Source organism: Cydia splendana, chromosome 1 (genome assembly GCF_910591565.1).
Source record: "Cydia splendana chromosome 1, ilCydSple1.2, whole genome shotgun sequence".
Taxonomy (NCBI): domain Eukaryota; kingdom Metazoa; phylum Arthropoda; class Insecta; order Lepidoptera; family Tortricidae; genus Cydia; species Cydia splendana.
The window spans coordinates 7,353,382-7,364,525 of NC_085960.1; the positions used below are offsets into that span (position 1 = coordinate 7,353,382).

The 11,144-nt window shown below is 38.2% G+C and overlaps 1 protein-coding gene, 1 long non-coding RNA gene and 1 other non-coding gene across 3 annotated transcripts in view; all 3 read left to right on the forward strand.

The window, feature by feature from the left end:
- LOC134790324 (semaphorin-5B) overlaps window positions 1-3,815 on the forward strand; it is a 48,640-nt gene extending 44,825 nt beyond the window's left edge. Inside the window, exons 17-21 of the mRNA XM_063761096.1 lie at window positions 67-234; window positions 693-836; window positions 1,030-1,146; window positions 2,402-2,547; window positions 3,500-3,815. Coding sequence (XP_063617166.1) covers window positions 67-234; window positions 693-836; window positions 1,030-1,146; window positions 2,402-2,547; window positions 3,500-3,736 — 812 coding nt within the window. The 3' untranslated portion in view covers window positions 3,737-3,815. The remainder of the gene's footprint in view (window positions 1-66; window positions 235-692; window positions 837-1,029; window positions 1,147-2,401; window positions 2,548-3,499) is intronic.
- Window positions 1,827-1,918, forward strand: LOC134798683 (U6atac minor spliceosomal RNA). The gene has a single exon (XR_010145250.1). It is a non-coding gene; the product is annotated as a U6atac minor spliceosomal RNA (small nuclear RNA).
- Window positions 3,816-8,260: 4,445 nt separating the features above from the next.
- LOC134790335 (uncharacterized) lies at window positions 8,261-9,597 on the forward strand. The gene is made up of 2 exons (XR_010144183.1): window positions 8,261-8,473; window positions 8,883-9,597. It is a non-coding gene; the product is annotated as an uncharacterized LOC134790335 (long non-coding RNA).
- Window positions 9,598-11,144: the final 1,547 nt, after the last annotated feature.

The following is an 11,144-nucleotide window of genomic DNA, read 5'->3' on the forward strand; positions in this document are numbered from 1 at the left end:
CACTGTCAACAGTAGGGACTTTCTCTAAATTACGCGATAAACCTATAGTTCCCATCTGTGCTTCAGGTGAATGGTCGTGCTGGTCGGAGTGGAGCCCGTGCACTAGCGGCGACAACGGCCCGGGCTGCGGCTCGGCCGGGCGGCGCTCGCGCACGCGCACGTGCCGCTCGCGCGAGGGCTGCGCCGACGCGGGCGCCGCGCTGGAGACCCGCGTCTGCGTGCTGCCGTGCGCAGGTACTGAACTATACTCCGGTCCGCCTTACGCACTGTTGACACTTAGCTGACTATGATCAAAATGAATGAGTTGCATCCATGTTGCATCGTACACCATTATACACTATACGGCCCATGTTCATCCCTAGAAATCAATTTAGTACTCGTAAGTAAGTCGTAGACATGGACGCAACGGATACTGATAATCACACTATATTACCGCGGGCTACCACGGGTTGTCTTATACTTATGCTTCATCTTGTAGTCGAGGTGATCTGCAAGTGGCATTAACCGCAAACGAATTACATAATCTTTTTTATATCTAACCCACTAGTAGTACCACTGTATATATCTTGTATGTAAAGAGAATAAACCCATAAGCCAACTGTCTTCTCCTTTAAATAGTTGATGTTATTAATGCTTGGAATTACTGGATTGAACATTTTTAGTACTGAACAATACCTACGTTTTTTATTCAGAATCGGATGGCAATTGGAGTGCTTGGGGCGAATGGAGCGAGTGCGAAAATAACGAACGGACACGACGCCGCAGCTGCGACAGCGGCGCTTGTTCTGGTGCCATGCTGCAGGTGGCCCTCTGCGACAACGACGACATGAGCAATGGTCAGTACTGTACCAGTAACAACGCCCGTTTAAACTAATACTCTTGTAAGAAATTAACATATCGTTTCCTGATCATCACAGTATCGACACATCGAAAATTTGCTGCACAAAGTTACTCGGTTTATAAAAGCAAACAATGAAAGCATTCATCGCCATCTACTTTTCACCCTCTCAAAGACATGTTTGTTCACAGAACTATACGCATTGCCCGCGTACAGCGACAGCGTCGAGATGGCTTCTTTCGTGAGAGCGGGAGACTCACTCAGCGTAGGAGGCATTGTCGGCTGCGTTGTAGCCGCCTTCGTTATGGGTAAGAGATATATATTGCTACTTATTGTCATGACATAAGGTTCACAATTTGAGAAACTTAATTTTACATTGGAAGAGCACAAAAAATATATATTTATTTTTCCTGTCTGTTTCTTATACAGAGACAATAATAATCGTTTAGATCAATGTATCGGTTTATTACTAAAGGTTTATCTGACGTTTTTACGTAAGACGGTCGATTATTACCTAGATTGTTTTTTTAGTTACGTAAGTTACGTTTATACGATCAACATAACAACAAGAAATGAAACATCCATTGTATTGATACAATTAGTGTGACATTAATTGTACTAAGTTAAATATCTAGTTCAATCGCTTTAAATTATATTATTAATTCTGAATGTTGTTTGTGCATGTATTTATTTGCCTGTGCCTGTGCTCTTGACCTTCACTTTATCAGTTGCGCAACACTATCGACAGATGGCGCCAACGAGTCAAGTCTGGTTGAATTTCGTTACGATCTGTATTTTCACCAATATTAACTTTATTTATTTTGTATAAATAACTTTATTTAGTTCTTAAAGCTCTACTCTTGTACGGTAAGCGGGAAAATGTTATAATATTTCTGCTTTTATTAATATTTTTAACAAATTTTGTAAAACGCGCTATTGAAGTTTTAACTGGAGTTAGTATATAAGAATATACGAACTGTGTCTGCTCGTGTCTATTGAAAGGAGAGACGGTTAGCACTCCCCTTGACAAGGATGGAACACACAAAATGGTTAAGGGCACAATCTTGACCACATTTTTTTTATTAACTAGTTCTCATTGTTTGTGTTCGAAATTCATTGTTTTTGTAGCGGTTTTTGTCATCATCATCTTCCTCGCGTTGTCCCGGCATTTCGCCACGGCTCATGGGAGCCTGGGGTCCGCTTGGCAACTAATCCCAAGAATTGACGTAGGCACTAGTTTTTACGAAAGCGACTGCCATCTGACCTTCCAACCCAGAGGGGAAATTAGGCCCTATTGGGATTAGTCCGGTTACCTCACGATGTTTTTTCGTTTTTGATACCTATTTAAATATTTATTAAATTTGTTTAAAACTTGCAAACAATCTTATTTCGCGAGTTTTGATGTTCTTTTAAGTTGGTGTCTAGTTATTTGACCGGCAATCGTCGTGTAAAGGAAAATATCTACAATTATCGTGCCCATATCGATTCCGATTCTGCCCTCATTATTATTTCTCCATTTTTTAAAACCCTAGTGACCTACAAATTATTTTTTGTTTGTTTCAGGCTGCCTAGCTTGCTTGGCGGGCGTGATATACATACAAAGACGCGGTACACGCTTACCGTGGCGACGGTCAACTCGTGTTCCTTCAAGCCCACATTACATTACGGCCAAGCAGAACAGCTATGTCACAGTCCCGCTCAAAGATGTTGTAAGTATTTTTTTCTACTCCCGTACTGTTATTTGTCATTTAAAGGGTTATGATCACACCTTTAAACCCCTATCTTATAGTTGTCAAGACAAGTCTTTAGTCTTTCCCCAAAAAAGTATTGGTGCATACACGCAGTATCTTTTTGGCACTTTTACGATACTACGTGTAATCACCACTTAAAAAATATTGTATCAAATACATTGTTGCCAACCTAATTTTAATTGTCATCTCTGACAGATGAGGGAACCATAGACATGTTTTTTTATTTCGTTCATTCTTTTCCCGCCCGTACCCTCCATTCTTTCCTACTTCTTGAATGAAGAATATTTGTTAAATTTACAATTTTATTTCAAACTAAGTGCTTGGTCATAGAAAAAGTATTGTATGCAACGTTGTTTAACCGAGTCAAAAAATACTCGTGGCGTCTTTATTAACAATTTTCGGCTTCGCCTCAAATTGTTACTCGCGCCACTCGCCTTTTTTGACCTCTCTTAAACAACGGTTGCATAAAATACTATAATTTTAATCTTAATATTTTTCACTTGAGCGTTTTTACATTGGAAGCGGATCCGCGCATGCCGCTTCGGTATGCGATCGAGACATCGCTATACAACATATGTATGTACACGTGCATAGTGCTGTCTCGTTCACACATCGGAGCGGCGTGCGGATATGCATCTGTGTGATAACTGCGTTAAGGATGACCCACGCTAGACCGGGCCGAGGCGTCCGACGCGTTTTCTATGACGGCTGATCGGTGATCAAGTGATGCTTTCCATAGAAAACAAAGCGCCGGAAGCTCGGGCCCGGTCTAGTGTGAGTTGTTGATTAGTCAGCAAAAGTTCGTGTTTTTATTTTATTTAAGCGATATCTATCACTTACCAATGTTACCATGTCAACGTATAGTAACCTACTAAATAATCTGACTCAACTGGTTTGACATTTGCTCCAGCCTCGCAAAGCAAAGCGCCAGCCGTCATTCACGGGCATCGGCAACTCGAGCGGCATCCTGCTCTCCAAAAGCAACAACATCTCCAACGCGAACAACCACAACAACGCCGCGACCACGCCCAAGCTCTACCCCAAAGCCATCGCCAATGAATACGACTCCATGGGGACGCTGCGGAGGCATTCCAACCAGCCCAATAATAGGAACAACCTTGACAGTGAGGAGGACAAGTTTTATTAGCTCACATAGGCTTAGCTCGCGGGTCTACCCGTTTAGGTTCAAATTTATGACAATTTGTCTATGTCGTGAGACAAGCCTTAGCTAGAGTTAGACCAAGAAAAGTCTGCAGGGATTTTGATAGCCCACGCAGTGCAAGTGTTATTTATACGTCATAATTTCATAGAAGTTTGACGTTTAAAATAACACTTGCACTGCGTGGGCTATCAAAATCGCTGCAGACTTTTCTTGGTCTAGCTCTAGCTCATAACTTACGCTCATGACTTGTTGACTCAGGTAGTCAGTACTAAGCATGACTTGGTTACAGAATAAGTAGCGATTTTGAATTTAGATGCGAGTATGATGTTGGTTAAACTTGACTTGGGTAAACTTGACGAATATTATTTCGCGCTACATAGCTGCTACAACAAAAACGAACAGACGAACGCTTTCAGTTTCATATTGCGGTCTAAATATGGCGGAAACGTGACCATGTCAAGGTCGTAGTGCTTTATTAGATCTCTGATGGGAATATTATATGGGGTAATATTAGCCTTGTGTGAATCCGTTTAACGAAGACACATGACACTGGTTGTGTACAATTTTGTATCACAACCGTTGGGATTTGACGTTATGTGCCTAAATATGGGTATTAGTAGATATTAAGAAATAGTGTTATTTGCCACTCCTTGTGCATTGTTGGAAACGGATAATGTTTCTAAAAGTATTTTAGAAACAACTGATGCTGTTACAGAATAAAAAAATGACATTCAATAATCTTTGATATATTGAATTTGCCCTACTATTACGGGTTGTTAAAAAAGTTTTTGTGTAAGTTGTTTCAATGATTCCTTGTATTGTTAATGTGATAAGCGGTTATGAATGAATGAGTGAATTTTATAAAAATCCAGTGCCATGGTGATTAAAATTGTAAAAATAATCTATTTTTATAAAATATTATTAAGTTAAATGATTACAAATGTAAATATTATTTCTACTAAAACTAGGCATTTCCAATATGACAAAGCCAATCATGTGCCATGTAAATAAGATAGATTTAAATGTAAATATTAATTATTTAAGATATTATATCAAATATATATTTACACATAGTCCTTAGTACAAATTCAGGTGCCTTGGGATATTATGTATACATACAATGATTTTATATACGCAAGTTATAGCTGAAAACTATAGTTTTACTTATATTTTGAATGTTGACAACTCAACATTTCGCTTGACTCATGTTGAGTCGAAGTATTTTATATTATTATATTTTGTGTTTTAGTATTTAAGGTGATCTGAGGTAATTGCGTCCGGAAGGGAAACTCGCTTTCTGTGGAGTTACCTACAATTAGGACATTACGATACCTACTAAATCCGAATTACCTATTCGCACGTGTATCGTACAACGTTTTACAGTTCATATGGCCCTGTAAATTTTCGAAATAGGCGCGTAAAGTGCTAAATAGCGCACTAAAGTAGCGCCATGTGTGCTTACTGCAAAAATATGGAAAAGGTTAGGTGCAATTCCAGAGAAGACGAATACTTACACCTACCTTTGCACTTTCCAGATTTTGGTAATTAGAAAGCGCATTTAGTAGGAGATCTGGGATACATGGTCGACCTTCACTGATAGCTCTGACGGATGAAACTTATATTTTATGAAAGAAAATATGTTCCGGAACATAAATAAATAGGGTTGCCTAAAGAAATATGATCAAGGCTATTTTTAATTCATTTTTGAAAAATGTTGTTTTATGTTGTGTACAAGTTGTATACTTTCCATTGGAACTTATTTCGTTCGTCAGACAAGTCGGTGAAATTTGAAGAAACAAAATTATTTCCAAACATTAATTAAAAATTGCCTTGGCAATATTTCTTTAGGCAACCCTGTTTATTTATGTTCTGGAACATATTTTCTTTCATAAAATATAAGTTTCATCCGTCAGACGTATCGGTGAAGGTCGATACCGGATCTTAGATCAATTTGCTCCATGGACGCAATTACCTCAGAAAAATATGAAAAGATTAGGATAATTATATTTAGTAAGGCGACTGATTGTAAGTATGTAAAAGATGTGGTGAAAATTCGCTTTTGCATAGGCGTCTAGTTTTTCTTTTATTTCGATACTTTCGGGAGTACAGTAGGTACACGGAGATAACTGCTCCACGATATATTTTTGTATTTTTATATGAAACAATATTTTTGTTACTTTTTGTTTGTCTATGAATTTAGTTTAAAAATATTTAATTTACGAAAATAACAGTCCCAATCGTCAACGTTGCCCTTGAGGTCTTAGAATGCTGTTCGGATATGTCTGGATGCTTCACGCTAGAACGGTTCAGGTCCGGGCCGAGGCGGTGACGGTGGTCACGCGATGCTTTCCATAGAAAACCCAAGCGTCGGACGCCTCGGCCCCGCCCGGGCCCGTTCTAGTGTGAATCATTCTTCATTGTATACTTAGGTGGATTTGTGGTATTTTTATACCCGATTTTCTATTTATGTGCCTATTTAGTATTGTCGCTAGTTCGAAAATTCAACTAGTAACAATACTTTATTATGTTCGCTACGTACAGTGGCGGATTTGCAGTCTTTGCCGCCCCAGGCCCCGTAGCCGCCCCTTTCTCAACAGTCGCAGCACCCAACATATTGACTAAATTTTGAGTTATTTCTTGTTATCATCAGCGAATTGTTTGTCACAATTTGCCGGCCGGGCCTACTGGGCCGTAGGGCAGATCCGCCACTGGCTACGTACAACATACTCGAGACGATTCTGTCCGACTGGGATTGTAAAGTGTGAAAGGGTAATGCATTATTTTAGGCAGACACCTTTGCTTTATCGTATTATAATATTGAGGCTTCCTCGCATTAACTCACCGATGTATACTAGAGATTAGGGCCTTGTGTAACTCGTCGAGTGCCTTCATTCCTGTTTTATATTATTGTACAATGTTACAGATTGATGATGTTGTTAGCTTCTACTTAATAACAATAAAGACTGTCAGAAATTTACTTGATTTTTTCTTCCACTACCTACCTATAGTGTAGCTAAATTAACATCAGTAGTGTGGGTGGAGTAATGTTGCGATTTTAATAAAGATAATGGAACGAATATCGAATGGATTAAATTGCACTCACACGAAAAAAATGTGTTTAGGTATAACAGATGGCAATAACTTTTATTATGTGGGTCCCACATAATAAAAGTTATTTCAATTCATAGAGATTTAAAAATCAATAGGCATTTATTATAACGGGGTAAGTTCACAATACACGCTCGCAAAGATAAGTTTAATTTTTCTAATTTGGGATATGAGAATTAATTTACAATGGTACACTACATGCAATTATGGCGTTCCCTTTTTTTTAAGACGCGATACCTAAATCAGGATATAACGGTTTCGTAATAGTCAAGTAAATGCTTCAAATTCTTGACTTCGACCGCGGTTGGTTCAAATCTTCCTCAAGGCAAATTTATTCATAATAATCTTTAATTATTTCTTAAGTAGGTATGTACTTATAAATACACAGGCTACTACGGCCTAGTACTAGTAGGTTGTAGTGATCTTAAAATACGAGGTTCTTGGTATATACTTACCTACTTAACACCGGTTCAAACGGCAATATTTACAAAACGTAAAAGTCGAAAAGATTTGTAGTAAGGGTTCCGTACCCAAAGGGTAGAACGGGACCCTATTACTAAGACTCCGCTGTCCGTCCGTCCGTCCGTCCGTCTGTCACCAGGCTATATCTCGTGATCTGTGATAGCTAGACAGCTGAAATTTTCACAGATGATGTATTTCTGTTGCTGCTATAACAACAAATAGGTACTAAAAACAGAATAAAATAAAGATTTAAGTGGGGCTCCCATACAACAAACGTGATTTTTGACCGCAGTTAAGCAACGTCGGGCGGGGTCAGTACTTGGATGGGTGACCGTTTTTATAGATAATGGTACGGAACCCTTCGTGTGCGGGTCCGACTCGCACTTGGCCGGTTTTTTTTAATAAACTCAGTTGAACAACATCAAAAAGCATCACATTGAAAATTTCTTTCAAAATCTAAGTGAAATTTCCCTCGGGCCCTCTATCAATTCGCACATAATAGCTAATATGAAATCTGCGCCCGTAATCATGCTGCGAGATCTACTGAAACTGCTCCTAGTTTGAAAAAAGAAATACGCGGTAAACGTAATTGCGCTAGGTACATAAAAATGTTTTTCTCAAAAATGGACGGCAAAGTCGACTTTGCCGTTTAAAAAATAGGTCGCGAAGCGCGTAGTTTTTTTTTTTTTTTTTTTTTTTTTATGGCATCGCGCTCCTGGCGCATTCAGCCAGACGAGTAAAGCAGGGAAACGGAATTAAAGGATTACATTATAACGGGTAAGACGGAATTTTGGAAAAGGATCAGGAAAAGGTAAATTATAGGCAGTTAGAGTTTAATGTTATGACGTGAAATAAATGAATACAATGATTTAAATATATATGGAGAAGAATCATTAATATACAGGAGTGTTGTAATAGATGTGGGAAACGGAACTTTAAAATCTGACAGCTGTCTTAATAGTATAGAACGATCATAAAGGTTACATGCAAAGAATATATGGTTAAGATCAGCGGGATCAGCTCCACAAGTACATGCAGAACTGGCCACGCGATTTAGTAGTTTGAGGTGTTCCGGTGTACATACGTGACCCAATCTCATTCGAATTAACATACTAGTTGCAGGTTTTGGCAGAGAGATTTTAGCAAACCAAGGTTTGGCAGGAATTGATTTTTGAATGCTTCGATAATGTAACGCAGCAGCACCTGCACCAGATGTCCATAAATTCCTCCATTCCTTTCGTAGGTATAATTTAGGCAGTGCCAACAGGTCTTCAGACACATTCTTAAACGGAAACATGTCCCCACAACTAATGGCATCTCGAGCTAAATCATCCACCCTTTCATTACCTTTAATCCCTCTGTGTCCAGGGATCCAGGCAATGGAAACCGAATACCCTTTAATGTGACATTTTAACAATAGGCTACGGATTTGATAAATAATTGGGTTATTAGATTTAGATTTGAAAGGAAATTTACATATTGCCTGTAGTGAACTTAGGGAATCTGAGAAAATAATTGTTTTTTTGAGATGCATTATAATGATGAACTCTATTGCTTTCAGGATTCCAAAGCACTCACCACTGTACACAGAGGATTCTGGTGGCAACTTTATTTTTTGGTAAATATTAGATTGGGTGTGGAGAACACCAACGCCAACACAACCATTCTCTGACGTCTTAGAAGCATCTGTGTACATATGATGAGCACCCAGGCCATCTGTTCCAATGAATCCCAGGAATTGTTGATTTTGTTCAACATCATTCTTGGAGACTCCAATATTGAGGAGAACTGGAGGAATAAGTGTCAGAGAATCATATTCATATTGGAAAATGGGAAGTGTTGAAGAGCTAACAGTGGGAGCTGATATAGATTTAAGTTTTTGAAAGCTTTTTACTAAACAAGGAGGACTTTTGTGTTTCCAATAGTTGGAAGTAGTTATTTGAAGCACAAGGTTAGACAGGATAATCCAGAGTTGGTGATTAGAGAATTGGGAACAACGGAAAATAAATCTATCACTAAGATATTGGCGTCGTAAATGAAGTGGAGGCTCAACACACTCAACTTGCATGGCATTGATAGGGCTTGAATTCATGGCCCCACAAATCAATCTGAGTGCTTTGGATTGAATACGATCTAGTTTTTGGAAGCCAGCTACATATCCTGGCTCTAACAAAAATGTCCCATAATCTAAAATACTTCTTATCAAGGCATTATACATGAGTTTCATGCAAAAAGGATGTGAACCCCACCAAACTCCTGAAACGCACCTGAGGATATTAATATTTTTTTCACATTTAGAAACTATGTAATCACAATGTGGAAGACCCGTTAATTTATTATCTAAAATAACACCTAGGAATTTGGTTTTATCTTTAATGGAAATGGAGCAGTTATTAAATTGCACATTGATCGGAGGAGGAAACATTTTTCTAGTAAACAAAACTACAACACTTTTATGCACTGAAAGTTCCAGACCATTTGAATCTAACCATAACTTCAATAAGCCCAAAGAAGAAGTGACTGATCTACTGGCTTGTTCAATAGAAAGGTTTGGCGAATATAATAATAAATCATCAGCATATTGCAAGACTCTAACTGTGTCATTTAAGGATGATTCTAAATCAAATGTGTAGATATTATATAGCAAAGGACTTAATACGGATCCTTGGGGAAGACCTCTCCACACTAAACGGGAAATCCTATTGTTGTCATCTATGAGAAGGCTAATGGACCTTTCTGATAAAAGGTTTATTATGAAATTGGTTAACATTACTGGTATAGCTAATTTGTGAAGTTTTGCTTGTAACACTGAGACTAAGACATTATCATAAGCGGCGCTTATGTCAAGAAAAGCAGCTACTATAGACTCATTTCTAGAAAATGACAATCGAATATCTGAAATGAAAATACCCAAGCTATCATAAGTAGACCTACCTTTTCGGAAGCCAAATTGACTATGAGAAAGTAATTGGTTTTTTTCTACAAAATATTCTAGTCTGTTTTTAACTAAATGTTCTGCTACTTTAACAAATACTGAGGAAAGGGCAATTGGACGATAAGAAGAAACATCTGACACTGGTTTGAACGGCTTTAAAATAGGAATAACTATTTGAGATCTCCAAGAATCAGGAATTTTACCAGACTGGATAACAGAATTTATTATATTTAGATAATAAGAAAGAATACCATCACTAGCATTTGCTAAAAAGGAATAAGGAACTCCATCTTCCCCAGGTGAAGTATCTTTTAAACCACTTAATACAGCTTTTAACTCCTCCATTTTAAAAGGCTCATTTAAAGTATTATAATAGCATGAGTCAAATGAAAAGGCAGCAGGGTGAAATACATATTCTTCGGGGACGGAAGCAGGTGCTAATCTATCCATAAACTGTGTAGCAAGGTTAGGAGGAAGGATCTGTCTAGAGGACTCATTGAAAGCATGTCTAAATCTTTTAATATTATTCCATACTATGGATGGTTTTACGCTAGGACTAAAAGACAAACAAAATCGCTTCCAGCCTTCGAACTTTTTCTTTCGCAACAATTTTTTTGTCTCACGAGCAACTTGCATGAATGTCTCAAAATTTTCATTTGTCATAAAATGACAATATTTTCTTTCAGCCTCCTTACGGTTTCTGATAGCTTGTGTGCAATCATCATCCCACCAAGGCGGAGAAGGTATTTTACCTGATGCACTGTTTTTAACCGGAAAAATTTCATCAGCTGCTTCAGTCATTATCTGAGCTAATGCAACTGAACAACTAACTACATTACTATCATCTATGGACGGTAAACACAACAATTTCTCCTCTACACGGGTTTT